This window comes from Malaclemys terrapin, chromosome 2, assembly GCF_027887155.1.
Source record: "Malaclemys terrapin pileata isolate rMalTer1 chromosome 2, rMalTer1.hap1, whole genome shotgun sequence".
NCBI classification, from domain to species: Eukaryota; Metazoa; Chordata; order Testudines; family Emydidae; genus Malaclemys; species Malaclemys terrapin.
The window spans coordinates 134,391,763-134,408,263 of NC_071506.1; the positions used below are offsets into that span (position 1 = coordinate 134,391,763).

Sequence of the window (16,501 nt, forward strand, 5' to 3'; positions counted from 1 at the left end):
CCTATTTGATCAGCTATAGTCAATGACTTGCTACTTGCCAGCTCAAAAGGACAAGGAGAGAAAACAAACAAAAACCCTCTATGCCTCTAATTGAAATCTGTCCCTTAATAGATAATCATTAAAACCCTATCCAGCTACTTGGAAACGAGTTTTCGTTTGTAGATTTCTATGGCTAGTCAAATATTTGAATGTTTTTGAAGTTTGACCCCTCTCTCCCAATAAAAGGAAATATAATCCCATTTCTAAGACAGCACCAATAAACGTAAAGGCTAGAAGTGGTCATGACGGTCATGTAGTCTGCCAAAGATTTCTGCATCTAGCCCCAAAACTTGGGGTTGAACCTTTCTTTTAGAAAAACATCTAGTGTTGATTTAAAGACTTCACATGATGGCAAATTTCCCACCTCCCTTGGTATCCTGTTGTAATCGTCAATTACATGTGCTGTTTAAAAATTAGCATCTTTTGCCCCAGAAGTACCTAGATAGAGCCACAAAGATAAGAAGAAATACATAATAAAGGCTATTTGACCTTCAGAAACTTTCAGACCATTCTTTTTTACAGTACAAAAATTTTATTTTTTTTTGTTAGGATAATTTAAAGTTTAAAACTGAAGTAGACATATTCATTTTACAAACAAGATATTCTTCAATAAGTAGGACCATTAAAAACAGTAAACAAAAAAAAGCTATCTTTACAAAAAGCTCTGTGCATAGCAACTTCATACCGTATATAATAACTGACAAAGCAAAAAAAAAAAATACAAAATAAATGAACTATACAATTGGAAGAAATTATTTTACAAAAGGGAGCGAACGGTCTTTTAAAACCATGCATATTGAAAATGTGCAAAGAAATAGGGAGAATAAAGATGCTATAACAAGATAAATAATGAAATAAAACATACTCTTTCAAAGTTATGATAAAATTTGTAACTACCTATCGCAACACTTGTCTTTCTAGTGTCAAAAAGGAAACTTGGTAGAGAATTCTTAAACAGCAATGACTAAAAAAAGGACTGATTAGTTTATTCCTTTTAAAAAAAAAAAAAAAAATCCTTACACACCAATTTACACATTAATTTTTTTATTTTTTGCCACTGCCAAAGTCCTTGTTTTGTGATCAAGGATTTCCGGTTGTTTTTATTTACACATGTTTTTCCACATAAAGCTGCCAACTAGTTGAACAAGATGCTTTCCACGCATGAGCAAAATTCATATTCTAAATCATGGCTATGTTAATTTCATTACTTTTGGTCAGGTCAAATCAAGCTAAGACATCCTTTTTGTTCATTTTGTGGGCAGCTACATTCATATTTCTTTTTCTCTAGGTACTTGAGAGAGTCTTCTAGGGAGGTTTTCTTTAGGTCTAAATTGTACTCCTGACTTTCCAAGTAGCACGTGACTAGCAAATAGAGTCCATCAAAATAACTTTTTTTAAAAATGCCACAGGAATTTTGAAAATTTTAGAAACGTTTGTTTAAATGGTCTAATTTTTTTTTTCTCTTTTCAAAATTGGCAGGATTTTTTTCAATATGTCTAAGACGACCAATCAAAAAAACACATTTTGAACAATTAGCAGGCTAGTATTTTCAAGAAATGTTTCCAATGAAAAGTTTTGAGCAACAGATGAAATTATGTAATTACAAAATTTCAATAGCTCTAACTAGCAAGCAGCTGCTTCCCAGCATATGGTCTAGAAATCCATATCCAGGATTTTCTTTGTGCACAAAAGTTTTAAGACTAGCTCTGTCTCCTTTTGACAGCAGAGATACCAATATTTGAAGGTTACCAATATTTGAAGGTAACCAATGGGAATTGTTGGAGAGGCGAAAACAGGGACATGCATCTTTATGCACTTTATGGAGCAAATGGACAAAATGAGACACTTCAGCATTTATGGGAGAGGCCCAGAATGACAGGTGGACAGTGAGGGGTGAAAAATACCCCCATGAGTTTCATCCATCTCTTGGCAATGTAGGGCCTGATTCACTGAAGTCAATGGGAGTCTTGACTCCAATTCTTATAGCCCCTAATGCAAATTTTCTGTATATACAAGGGAGCCTCAAACATCAATTTGTAGCCTTCTAGTCTCATTATGATACTGATATCTCTGAGTATATAAACATTATTAGATTATTTGTGCTATATAACAGTCACCAGGCTAGTCAGATTGAGGGTGAATCTCAGTGAATTTATAAGAGTACAGACTTTCACTCAAGACTCCTTACCACATAAGGTCCTTTCACCTTCTTCTGCAGATCATTTGGTTTCAAGAAGAGTCACCTGTTCACTCCCAGATGTTGCTAAGAGCGCACAAAGGATCTGCAGAGGCATTAATTCTCACAACCACAGTTAATGGTAAGTTATCTTATTTTATCTTCTCTGGAATTCAGACATTTTATCTAGTCTAACTAAAGACTTTGGTTAACTCCATACTCATGATTCTGCTCCTGGAACACCAAATATCCCCAACCAATTCTTTCCTGGAGGATACACTTAATTGCCACTTATGCTGCTCTTTAAATTGGGGCGTTGATTTTAAAAGCAAATAAATCCCTTTTCAAAGTGGATTTCATGCCAGTGAAAAAAGCACCTAATTGATCATCTATCAAACAGCCACAGCATGGTCAGCAGCAACACAAGCGTCTCCCTCCCCTGCCTCCCAGTTCTGTCCCACAGGGATCATTTGAGTTTCCTTGGCCTCTCTGCTAAACTGGGAGCTAATTAAGAGCCAGATCCTGCAAACACTTGAGCACATTCAGTAAAATATCTCACATAAGCCCTGATCCTGCACTACACCCCTTGAAGACGGAGCCTCACGCAGGTTCAACTCTGGTGCAGCGCAATGCAGGATCAGAGCGGTAACTAATCCATCCCATTGTCTCCATTGGGATTATTTACATCAGTAAAGTTACCCAGGTGTCTGCTTGTAAGGATATGGTCCTATAATGCTGGTTCTTGAGATGGAAACACCTGTCCACTAGAGACTAGACGAAGATCTATGAAGTCAGGGGACACAGCAGCTTTCAGTCACAAATAACCTGGGCTAGATTTGAGGCTTTATACCCTATTACTAATCCACTCCCAAAATAGAAATACACATTAGTTCAGCACTGCCAAAGTGTCATGAATGTTGACTCACTCCCCTTCTACCATGATCACAGAATAAACTAATAATTTACTCACCCATCAAACACAATGATTCTCCTTGGCGAATGGGCAAATCGGATGTTGGGTGTTGCTTTATCTTAAGGGTGCATTTATAAATAGTTAAATAAATTCTTAATAGATGTTATAAGAATGTTACAACCATATGTAGTGTGTGTTAGAGATACTTATAAGAAGAGCTGGTTGAAAACCTTTCTATGAAAAATGTCTCTTCAACTAAATGGAAATTTTCATGACTGTTTTTTCATTTTTCATCAGGAAACCAAAACACTCATTGGTGTGGCTTTTCCCCCTCCCCTTGTGCTTCCTTTCTTCTTTTTTTCCATTTTGAAACAGAAAATGGAAAAAGAAACAAGTAAAATTTTTCTTTTTTGTTTCTTTGTTGAAATGCTGAAAATTTTGAACCAAACAAATTTGGTGGGGTTTTTTTTTTCTATTAAAAATACTTAGCATTGTTTGACTACAGCTAGCTCTAGTTATAAGAACATCAGTGGAAGATGGCAAAAATAACCTGGTTGGATTGCACAACCACTGAATGACCATTTACTGAAATGTATTAATCATTAAGTACATTAAAGACTATGAAGCATTTTCCAATTTACTGATGAAAAGTGCTATATCAGAGTTAGGTGGTATTATTAATTATTATTGTTATTACATAACCCTTTATGACTGCACCCTTAATATAAAATGTAATCCTATTTTGTAAGTCTACCATAACTTCATGGAAAACAATCATTTAGAGAACTTTCCGATCCCCCCTCCTGTCCATGTGAGAATTTGAAAAATAAACTCATCATCACATGAAAACCTGATTTGTTCAAACACTGAGGCCTGGTCTACACTGTGAGGGATCGATCTAAGTTACGCAACTTCAGCTATGTGAATAACGTAGCTGAAGTCGATGTACTTAGATCTACTCATCGCAGTGTCTTCACTGCGGTAGGTCGACTGCTGACACTCCTCCCATCAACTCTGCCTACGCTTCTCACTCCGGTGGAATACTGGAGTCGACGGGAGAATGCTTGGCGGCCGATTTATCGCGTCTTCACTAGACACGATAAATCGACCCCTGCTGGATCGATTGCTCCGGAGGTAAGTGCCCTTAGAAGCCATTCATTTACCAATAGGGTCTTTGAAACTAACCACCTTATCCCAGTACCTGAAAATCTTAAGTGAAGCAAAAGATGGCGAAGGAGGGAAAAGATGTGGATAAAATTCTTACATTAACTACTGGTTTATATATATATACTGTAATGTGTATAAAAGTTTGTGATGAGTTAATCGGAAAGAATCCTATACATCCTTGCACATAGTTCAACAGAGGGCGAGGGAGAGAAGTAGCAACGGCAGCAATAATAGTACGTCTCTTAAACTTGTCACTACATTTTTGCATCTTTTTTCTTCATTGTACAACAGGAGGAAAAAGTCCAAAAAAGGTCTTAATTGCTACCTCTACATACAATAAGTTACAAGTTTATTTAAATAATTGTAAAACATCTTACATTTTTTTAAAGAGGTTAAACTATAAGTAAACACACACATACACCAAAAGTTCCATCATTCATGTCAATTTGTCCTAGAAATTCTTCCATGCTGGTACCCTGTTTTGTTGTTTGTTTGTTTTTCTGCATAAACTAAATTGGTATCTGAAAGGCTCCATAGAAAATAGAAACTTCAACTTTTTTCCCCTACAAAGTAAAACAAATAGTATCCAAAATATCAAGCTTGAATCATTTGCCAATTTTTTTTCCTTTTCATATTTTACAAACATTAGGAAGGTTTCGTGTCCGTCAAAAAAGACCTTGTGTTTCTGACCCCATCATGCCAACCGCTGTCCATCCTGGCTCTTGGCTGATTCTTTGTTTGCAATGTTTTAGGAGTTGACATGGCTACATAAGAAACATGGAACACGTAAAAGATCCAGACTCCTATCTTGTCTGATTTGTAGCAGTTCTTCCTTTTTATTTTTTCCGGGTGTGGCTTCCCCCCCCAAAAAAGAGCTTGTAGTGCTTTTTTTTTTTTTTCTTTTTAGTGGTCCATCACAATAAGTAGTTTTGTGCTGTAAAAGAAAAATGAAAAACAAAACAAAAGCAAAACGTCCTCTTCTTTTACATCGGGGGAACGACAAGACCAGTCATGGCTGAAAATGAAGATGGACAAGGTTGAAACTTTGGCGGCTCTTTTATGAATGCAAAATAGTGAGCCATGCCTTAATAGAGAAATTGACACGTGAGCCGCTTCCTCTCCCACCTGTGATCAAATATCCCCATGGCAACTATCTGTGGAAAAGTAATACTAGGCAAGTTTATTAGTCATAGAGTTTAAGGCCAGGAGGGACCACCAGATCATCGCATCCGATCTCCTGTGTATCACAGGCCATCAACCCCACCCAGCACCCGCACACTAAACCCAACAATTGAAATTAGACCCAAGTATTGCAGCCCACAGGAGACTAAACTATTATGTGCCATAGGCAGAGAATAGGAGGGACTGAGGTGCACCAGTGCCCAAGGCCTGACCCTTCAGCTTCTTTTAGCGCCAGTTAGCAGCTTGAAAAGAGGAGCTAGCATCATGTGACCCAACCAGCTTGCCACAAGTGACGAATGAACCACTCGTTTAGAATAAACTCCTCCAAAAGTTCTTGCCTTCTGATGTTGCTTGTTGGCTAAATGAAGTGAGTTGGTGGCTTCAGCACCGTGCCCAGCTTGAGATGCCTTCAAATGGCCTGATTTTCATAGGGTGGGTGCTCAGCACTCCCTGAAAATCAGCCCCCTTTCAGGTGTCTGAAGTTGGGGCCCCGAAATCACTAATCACTTCTCAAAATGTAGGCTCCAGTGTCAAAACATACCACGACCACCAGGTCCCTGGGTGAGCAGTCACAGCAGAGTGGCCAAAGGTGGACTACACATGAAAACAACCCCGCTTCCAGCTCCCAAGAGGTGGTCCCTCCAGAACGGGGGTCACACATCATAGTAGGGTAACTTGGAGAAAGTTTGCACTGCCACTTCCCATCCTGTTTTCCTTCTGTGCATGAGTCACAAGGTTTTGTCTCCAGGGCTGTCAATCCAGCCCCTTTCCTCTGCACTACACTAAAGATAACTCCCCATCTCCCCCCTAAACCCTAGTGAGGCAGAGAATGAGTTCTCATGCCTTGACTTTAATTATTTATTTTGAATGAGTGCTGTATAAACTGCTTACTTTAAAAAAAAAAAATGATTTCCTTTTAAGGGTGCCTAGTCCGACGATGATGCTTAGGAATGAATATTGGCTTATTGAGAGGGAGGTCATCCATCTATGTTAGAGTTTTATACCGCAGCCCATCACCGTAGTATCTGCTACTGGTTTTACACAAAAAGTGCTCAATGTCCTTAGTAGAGTTCCGTAATGTCTGGCGCTTCTCTCTTTTTGGGGTCAAAACTCTGCTTGGGTCCTCCATTCTCCTTCCCCAATGCCCCAGCTTTAAATGTCTCACTTGCAGAAATGGCTAGGCTGTGACTGGGCAGTGGTAACATGGAATCAAATGGGAGCCAAGCACTTACAGGATCTGGGCCAAGGGTTGCATTTCCCAATTCATCTGAGAGTGACCAGAACCGGGTTTTGTTCATTTAGCTTCCGTAGAAATTACACCCCAGCCTCTCTTTCACTTGGTTTACCCCCTTTCTCTGAATTGCTGTAGTTTACCAGGCACATTCCCAGAACATTGGACACATGTAAATTATTTACTAGTCACTCTCACCAGCTTTAATTGCAGCTGTATCTTTCCTAACAGACAACCGGAGTATTTTAAGCTGCCCGGAATTGGGACTGTTCCCAAAGGGTTCATTGGGTAAGTTTTTTGTTTTGTTTATATATATTTAAAACAAAAGCTAGTAGGTCATATTTTCAAAGGGACCTGGTTTCAGTGTAAAGCCCTAATCCTACAAAGATTTATGCCGATTGAAATCAGTCAGATTATTCATGTACTTAAAGTCCTGTCTTTGCAAAGCCTTGAATTTCACCCTTATGTTTGTGTTAAAGTAAACTGCAGGAATAGGGTCAGATCTTCAGCTGGCATAACTCCATTTTTTCTTTAGTGGAGCTACCTTGATTTTAAGCAGCTGGCGATCTGGCCCACAACTGGGATCATTTAGCATTATATGTAAATAAATGTTTTTGTGTTCAGAAATGATGATGAGGAATAAAGCTACCCTGCAATTTTAGGGCACAGAGCCAGAAAGAGAGAGTGAAACTGACCAGTCTAGATTAATTGTCGGTGCTGAGTGAAATCTTTTTTTTTTTTTTTTTTAAACTTGCCTAAGAATTCCTTGTTTGCAGTGCTGTTGTAGCCATCTTCGTCCCAGGATATTAATGAGACAAGTGGGTGACGTAATATCTTTTACTGGACCAACTTCTGTTGGTAAGAGAGAGAAGCTTTCTAGCTACATAGAATTCTTCTTCAGGTCTGGGAAAGGTAGTCTGGGTATGTCTACACGTAAACCACTACAGCGGTGCTACACCTGCACTGCTGTGGCGCTTAAGGGCTTATCTATGCCGCAGAGCTCCACCACTGCAGCTGTAGCACTTCAATGTAGACCCTACTTAGGCCAATGGGAGGGGATCTCCTGTCAGTGCAGGTAATCCACCTCCCTGACCTAGCACTGTCTATGCTGGGGGTTAGAGGGGTTAGGTCAGCTTAACTACATTGGTCAGGCATGTGAATTTTTCACACCCTTGACCATGGTAGCTATGCTGCTGTAAGTTCTCAGTGTGTCACAGCTAAATACAAGGTGGAACAGTTTGGTTAGTGTAAGCAATTAACAAACATTCTAAGAGACCATTCAAGGTGAAATGGCCCGTTAACACCTCTGCAGTCACAGGACAAAAAAAAGAGGAGACAGTGGGTTATAGATTGTTATAATAAGTCATAAATCCAGTGTCTTTGCAAGACACTAAAAATCATCTGAATGAAGTTATGAATTTATGCTCCCAGGCTCTTTCTTTGGGTAGGTGTTGTGCAGGTTTCCTTTGAGGACAAGGACTGAGAGGTCACATATGGAGTGATTGTTTTGTGAAAAATGTTCGCTCATGAGCGATAGGGTGTTTTTGCCTTTCATCATTTTTTTGTGTGAGTTCACATGAGTGTCATGATTGTCTGGTTTCTCCCACATCGTTGTGACTGGGCATTCAGTGCAATAGAGGTGGTCCACCACATATTGTGACAGGCATCTGTAGGACCTATGGATCCACAAGTTGGTCCAATAAAAGACATGATCTCCCCCACCTTGCATCTCTAAGAATTCCTTAGCATTTTTCATACAAGGATCTTAAAAGCAATTTACAAGTTATGTAGGTAGGTATTTTTATTCCTACATTACAGTAAGGGAGACCAAGACACTAAAAGGTGAAGTGACCATTTCTGTTAATGCTCATGATGTGTTAAGATATTTCCCACCCCCAAAAAGGTGGTGTGATCCTTGTTCTATGGGCTGCCAAAGGATGGTTAGTGCCACAGCTTGAAACAGACTCCAGACAGTGTGCTTCCCTGTGCATTAACAAGTCCCTTCTCCTCCTCCTGTAGAGAAAAGAAACACAGCTGGGGCATGTCTGCACACACAAGTGGCACTGGTTAAACTAATGTAAGAGGGGCTGTAGACAAAGCTTTGCTGGTTTAGTTAAACTGATGCAACTTTGGGTTGGAACCAGGCCCTGGATTCTTTTTAAGGTGGGAGAGTTGTCCGAATGATTATGTTGACTAAATTCATTACTGTTTTAATTTAAAAAAAGAGAGGCCGTACAGTTCAGTGGATTGGGCTGATATTCTTACAGATAAAAAAGGCAGCGATACCAATTAGACTCATTTCTCCTAGTGCTGGGCTGAGCTCTAATCACCCCTGACACTGCCATCTGAATACTGCACCTCCAGCTGTTCCTGTGGCAATGAGTAAGTAGATTAAAGAATATTTTCTACAACTCCCCCCCCCCCCCCCCCCCATGTGCCCACACTTCTTCCCACAGCTCATGTAAACGGCTTGGATCTGCTGCTCTTTCCTCTGCCCCACCCTCTTCCCCCCTCCCCACTTCCCTTTGGGGTTGTGCTGTCAAAAGCCTATTTCCCAGCCTGTACCACTTTTTATTGAATGTTTGTGAGGTTTGGATTAAGGTCTTACACTGCTAGCAAAGCTGTAATTATTTTTGCCTGTATTACTATATATTGAATCGATGTAACTTTTCAATAAAGGTGGTTCAATGCAGGACACTCCCTGATGGGTTGGGAATATAGAAAGCACAGTCATTATCCCAGAGGGTTTTTTTTATTTCTTGGAGGGAAATGGAAAAAGAATTAGAGATGAGCCTTATTGTATTAGCCTTGACAGTTTGCAATTATCAACTGAAACACTTGATTAAAATTGTCACAAGGTTGGAGAATTTTATATATATATCAAACACAAATAACACCCAGATGCTATGGTGATAGGCTTCTTTGGTGTGTGTAATTTATAATAATAATAGACACTACACAGCAATGGACCCTTTAAATTTCTTCCTGCCTTGTAGGGAAAAGAACTCATGGAATTCACCTAGCTGGCTAGGAAGAATTTTAAAGAGGCAGGGTATTATAGTAATGTAACCTCACATGCAGTGAACCAGATTTTCAAAAACAACTAGTGATTTTTAGGTGGCCAACTTGAAACCCCTTTAAAGGGACAGGTGTTGAGCCCTTTCTGAAAAACTGACCCATAAGATATATCAAGTTAGGCACCCACAATCTCTAGGCATCTGAAAGTAAGTGTAAGTGTGTGTGTGTAGCCATGTGTATAGAGACCCATTTCATGGGCATGGTATTTCAGAAGTGCTAAGCACTCAGTTAACTCAATGAGAGTTATAAGCTCATCACCTATAAAAATCAGAGACAAGGGGGACAAGACCTGGGATGTGTGGGGGATGCTGCTGGGTAGCGGCAGGTGGGTGGAGGACAGAGAGAGGCTGGGGATCTTGACAGGTTGCCAAGGCAACTTTAATTCTGGCACGTCTTAATTTTTGGGTACTTGATTTTGCAACTTTAACGTTCTTCTAACTCAGTTTTTTGGATGTTATATATACATTTACTCTTATTTAAATATGAAATGCTTTTTTTTACATCCCGCCCCAGCCTTTTTTGCAGTTACCATGGTATTTTTTTGATAAGGCTGCCTGGCCAATGTAAGAAGTTTCACCATAGCCTGACCTAAGCAGTCCAAGGTCTAACAAGTTCTTAGATATCTTCCCTTTCCCTTTACTAACTCCCTACACTGCCACCTCTTTGTTTGTTTCCCTCTAGCAAAGGCCTTGTCTTTTACTTCTTTTACCTCAGGTTTTGCATCCTAGCTATGAAACAACAAAAGCTGTAATTTAAATATGAGTAGGGTTGATATTTTTCAAAGATCTCTTGAATTAGAATTAAACAAATGTGGTGACAATGCAATCACTGTTTTGGGATAAGAAGTCAAACATGTTTGTCAAATTAAAATGTGTCTGGCTTAATCATTGAAAAAAAAATTAGAATTGATTTTTGCAATTACACTTAGCTTCATCTGGAACAAGTAGACATGCATCATCAGTTGCCTTTTCCATCATGTTGTTTCATGGAAGTGAGAGGACGGTAGCTTCCATTTCAACGGCGGATGGCTATTCAGAGTGGTAAACTACAGCACTTCCAACCCCCAAGGAATTCAAGTAAGTTGTTGGCTTAAATGCTGATAAGAGGGTTTAACTCTAAAACTATTGGGCCTTGTTTTTGTGGGCAGATCACAATTCAAGCTGATGTCAATGGGAGCTGCAGCATCTCTGACAATCAGCCCATTGGCTCTTAATAGACTCCGCTGAAATTTTTCATTCAAAACTTTTTTTAAGGCAACTTTCAGGGTTGTGTGTGTGTGTAAGATTTTTCCAATTTTTCATCACAACCAAATATTTTGAGTTTTTTAGTTTTTCCTCCTTTTGTCATGGAATGAAAGCTGTCTAGGGTTTTACATTTTCAAAACCCCTTCAACTTTGCCAAAGAAAATGAAATGCTGTTGCTCTGTAAGTGGCATTAGGATTCAGCTCCTAATCTTCTGCTGTAACAAAAGGACCAACGTAGCCTCTCACTTGCATATGGTAAAAGTTGTGTGGGAATTAAGCCCCAACCGGGCAAATTGTTTAAGCACTTGATGGCTGAATGGAGAATATACTATGATCTGAGGGAAGGATGTTGACTAGAATGCGGGTAATGTAAGATGTGGCCCTGTTGGCTTCTGTTTGTCCAGCATGTGTCAGGGATATGTGGCACTGCCTTCTAGCAAAACACAGCATTCACTCCTGCACATGTGAGTGAACTTATGGTAGTTTCACATGGACAGAAAATTGCATTCCCCACCAAATCAGAATGTGAGGGTTGGGGAGGGTGGAAATAACATTTCTCTGTATATTGGCAGAGTCCACACTCTACTCCACAGGGCCTCCATGGCTGACTGTAGCCCAGAACGCCTGTACTTGATCAGCTGTGGCCTCACTAATGGGTTTCAGTATGAAAAACAGAGAGCTTGCTATAGCTGCCAGGAATACAGATGGGATGATGGATGGCGAATGCTAAGTTTAAGTCTCCGTGTTACAACCATGAAGATGTTTGTATTAAATTGAAATGTGGGTTTTTGTTTTTGCTTTTTTATAAAAACAATTGTGCCAATTAAATTTTCTCCCTCCTTTAATTGCTGCAGGCTGCCTTGTGTAACTAATCAAGTGATAAGGCTAGAAGAAGGGGACCACACAGAACACCAATGAGTTACACCAGCTGCCACTCTGTAATAGGCATTAGACTGCAGAGGTTAAGGTAGGAAAGCATTATGGATTACAATGTAGGCAGCCTGGTGCAACATGGGAGATGTAGTTCAGCTGGGGAGTCTGGCCCACAGAGGTGATGGGGGGCATGAGGCACTGTGATGGCATTTCCAAAGGGAAAATGACTAAAACCTTTACATTGTAGGGTGTTTTGGTTTTTCAAAATGAAGCTGAAATTTTCCCTGGAAAGCAGACGCTGTTTTTGGAAAAATGTCAAAAACCCAATTTTCTTCTTCGAGTGATTGCTCAGGTGTATTCCACTATAGGTGTGCGTGCTAACTGACCAGCTAACACATTTGTAAATAGCTCTGTCTTTGTCTACACTAGCTGCTAAGGGGTGTTTTAAATCACCACACATTTTCCCAGATTAGACAAGCCCCTGGAATCCTAAGGGAAGAAGGAGAAATACATTAACTTGGCTTGTCTCCATGGAAATCTGCACCAGATTAATAAAGGTGTGGTTTTTAAAAAAACAACAACCCAAGTTTGTTAAACTAGTGCAAAAAGCTGCGTGGACACTCTTATTGCAGTTGAAGAAAAGCTAAACTGCAATAAGCCTAAATCAATTAGGAATGACCTTCTACTAAACCAAAATAAATTACTTTTAAGAGTGTCCACACCAGGATTTGCATCAGTTTAACTAAACCGATGCAAAGGTGTGTGTGTAGATTAGGTCTCTGTTCCTTATCTTTCCTCTTCTGCAGCCACTCAGGACTCAACCCTAGAGCTTGTCTTCTTGGGACCTGTCATTCTCCTGACCAGGTCAGGCATGGAGGAGGGAATTTAGGGTTGGTAAAGACTAACTTTTGCTCGTGAATCCCAAGTCGCTTCCCATCCTTCCTGCAAAGTACATCATCCAGCCCTAAGAAATTGATGGTCTTTTAGGGTATGTCTACACTGCAATTGGGAAGTGTGATGGCAGCACATATAGGCACACCTCACCTAGCTTTGATAACAATAGCAGTGAAGCCACAGCAGCATGGTCTAGCCACCTGAGTATGCAGCCAGGCTTCAGATGGGCTTGTACTTGGGCTATGGCTTCAGTGCTGTTACCACCCCTCCTGATTGTTGTGTAGACATACCTTTACAGCTGAGCATCAAAAAAAAGTTGGACACTGAGACCTTCCCGCCCTCCCTCTCTTTATGGTGTGTGATGAATAGGACCTGAAATATGTTTTCCTATTAAAAATAGATAAAAAAAAAAACTGTTTGTATTTTACACTAGAAATGGAGGTTTGGATGATTGTAAGGCACCTGGCGAACTAGTGAAATTGACCATCTCAGAGAGTGAAACTGAGTAACAGTAAAGAGAGGAGGAATCTTTTTATGAAAACTGTTTAAAAACTTTAACATTTCAATGGCTAAACAGCCCTTGGGAAAAAAGACCCCCTGTTCTGAAGTGTGATTTCCCAATACTTCTCTCTACAACCAAGAAACTGGGGGAAAAAAGCCCTCTATATTTCAAATGTAAATAACATGCAGAAAATAGCATTTTTGACAAAAATCTTATGATGTTTAGACAGCCTGAAATGAGAACAAACCCAATTTAAAAAAAAAAATCCTCTCCAGGTAACCTGTAACATGCTTAAGGCATTGTCTATGCTCAGGGATAAGTCAGCCTGATGTGTATATTTGTGGTAGTGTCTAGAAGCCTCTGCCAGGTCGCTCATGTGTTAGACACTGTGCAAACAAAGAGCTTACAATCTGGGTAGCTGCATCACTGCTGAGCCCCGAGGGCAAACCTGGAAAAGGATAGGGCACTGAATGTAGAATCAGGGGACTTGAGTTCCGTTCCCAGCTCTGCAACCCTGAACAAATCACTTCATCTTCAAGCTGGGGTCAGCCCCAATGGGTGCCACCCCCCAAAGCCTTTCTGTGGCCTTTGAGACTCTCTGCAGCTATGCTGATGGCTGAGTTGGGGATATTCCAAAGTGTAGACAAGACTTTAATTCCCTTTGGATTGGCTAGGGTCCTGCAGGTTAACTGAACCACTGACCTTCTGAGGGTTGCTTCCCGTTCCTTGCATTATTTTTCTATTGAAATGTCCTGAGCTGGCCAATAGTAATCTAGGCAGTCAGCATTCCAGCAGTTTCCAATTTGCTTGCTTTCCTATCAGCTGCCTTACATCTGCGATGAGATGATTAGGCATAGTGCACTCATCATGCCATCTCATGTCACGTCACGTTATATCTTCCCTATGCCGTTTTTAAACGGGCTTGACGTATGACATGAAATCAGCATGCAATTGTTCACCGCGGGCCCGCCTGCTATCAATTTGGAGTGTGTATAGAATTGGATGGTGTTCACGATGGACTGCTGCTTGTTCCACCCCATCGTGTCCTGTTATATAATGGGAATGTGTAGCAGATGGAAAGATGTAAGCAGGAACACATGGCACAGGATGGGGTTATCTGAGGGTATCCCCGCATGGCTTGGGTGGGTTGGCTCTCAGCTTTGTGTTGTACAAGAGGCACGTGGGATTGCTATCTAACCTCACTCCTTAAGGTATGGCATGCTTTCTACATCTGCTTTATAAAACAATACTTTGTCTTCTCTAGCAGCTTCCATCTGAGGATCGCAAGGGGATTTTGGCAAACATTTCCCACCGTTGCAAACACTGCTGTAAACTCTACCAGTGGCAAGACTAAGGTTCAGATTCTCAAAGGTATTTAGCTGACAGGTAAGGTGGATCTGCACTAGTGGGTGCATTACAAACACTGAGGCTACATCTACACTACAGGGGGGAGTCGATTTAAGATACGCAAATTCAGCTACGTGAATAGCTGAATTCGACGTATCGCAGCCGACTTACCCCGCTGTGAGGACGGCGGCAAAATCGACCTCTGCGGCTTCCTGTCGACGGCGCTTACTCCCACCTCCGCTGGTGGAGTAAGAGCGTCGATTCGGGGATCAATTGTCGCGTCCCAACGGGACGCAATAAATCGATCCCCGAGAGATCGATTTCTACCCGCCGATTCAGGCGGGTAGTGTAGACCTAGCCTGAGGCTTTGTCTACACGGAGAAGTTAATTGCGATTAAAGCAGAGTGTGAATTTAAAGCGCAGTAGCTATTCCTGACTAACTTCTGGTGTGGACACTAATTCTGGAATAAGAACATGCGCACAGAGAGTTAATCAGGAATAGCTCCTGTCTAGACAAGCCCTAAATTAAGGCTCACAAAAAGCCTTGTGAGGGATGTAAGTATTATCCCTATTTTACAGATGGGGAAACTGAGAGGGATACAAGGTCAAATAATTTGCCCAATATCAGAGCTGGGAATAGAACCTACATCTGACTCTTTGGCCTGTGCTTTCATTGCTAGGCTATATACTTCCTTTCCATGAGCATGATTCAAAATCCACTGAAATTGCTAATGGAAAGAATGCCATTGATTACGAAGTGGGTTAGATCAGGCTTTACTAAGAGCATTGCCATGCTCCAATAAAATGTACATTTTTAGAACATGTGTTAACTGGTGGATGTGAACCCAACATCTTTGATTCCAACTTGTCCTGTCTACACTAGGGTTTTAGAATGCACTAAACATTTTAGCTAATGTGTTTTTAAAAAGATACCTTTTATCCTAGTCTAGGCCAGCCCTGCCTCCGGGCAACTTGTGTTTCGAAAAGGATCTGGACCCATGGCCTAATTTCCAAATGAACATTCCCACAGTGTCGACAGTCCCCAAAAGTCAACAGGAGGGTCCCTAAATGGTGTTACTGTGTTGCCACAGCAGGGGATTAGACATCTGAATTGCAGCATAGCCAGTGTCCTCGGAGGGCTGGTCTATATGCAATTTTTAGTACTAGTTTCGCTGTAGTGATGTGAAACCAGTATAGTATCAATTTAAGTATACTAAAGATATATAGAGGTAGACAGGCACCTTTTTAAAACTGCATCCACACTAAAAGCTGTATCAGTTTTAAATAAATAGTTAAATTGATACAAAACCTGTGTCTAGAGCAGGCCTAAGGATCCTGGGTGCGAGCCACTAACATCTCGTTGCGGGGAGGTAGCTTTTCTACCCTTCTCTGAAAAATTAAAATGCTGCTTGAGGTTAGTATTTACAGTATTGCCTACAGGGACCTGCTGTGCCAGGCACTGTACATACAGACACTGGGGGCTTCTCTAAAGGTAAAAAGTTTACTGCTTTAACTGTAGCTACACCCCCCTGGTGTAGACCCAGTTGGATTAGTATAAAGATTTGTTTTTTCCCCTTAGAGTTATTACCATATGGAAAGGGAATAAGCTATGCCAGTTTAAAGGTGCCTTTTATTGATATAACTGCATCCACACTGGGACCTGTACAAAAAGCACATGGAAACCACCCATGACAGAGAGTGAGTTCCACCTCAAAGAGCTGCTGGTCACAGGTTCTGCGGATGAAGGGCTAATAGATGGATTACACACTGAGCAACATGAGTTATGGACGGATATAAGCAACCTGCTGACTCAACAATTGATTTAACTATTTATCAACCCTTTGTAAACTATTTA

General features: G+C 40.7%; 1 protein-coding gene across 1 annotated transcript in view; it reads right to left on the minus strand.

Moving 5' to 3' along the window:
- Positions 1-607: 607 nt before the first annotated feature.
- The window catches only part of EBF2 (EBF transcription factor 2), a 175,614-nt gene continuing 159,720 nt past the window's right edge, over positions 608-16,501 (minus strand). Inside the window, exon 16 of the mRNA XM_054017368.1 lies at positions 608-5,310. Coding sequence (XP_053873343.1) covers positions 5,279-5,310 — 32 coding nt within the window. The 3' untranslated portion in view covers positions 608-5,278. The remainder of the gene's footprint in view (positions 5,311-16,501) is intronic.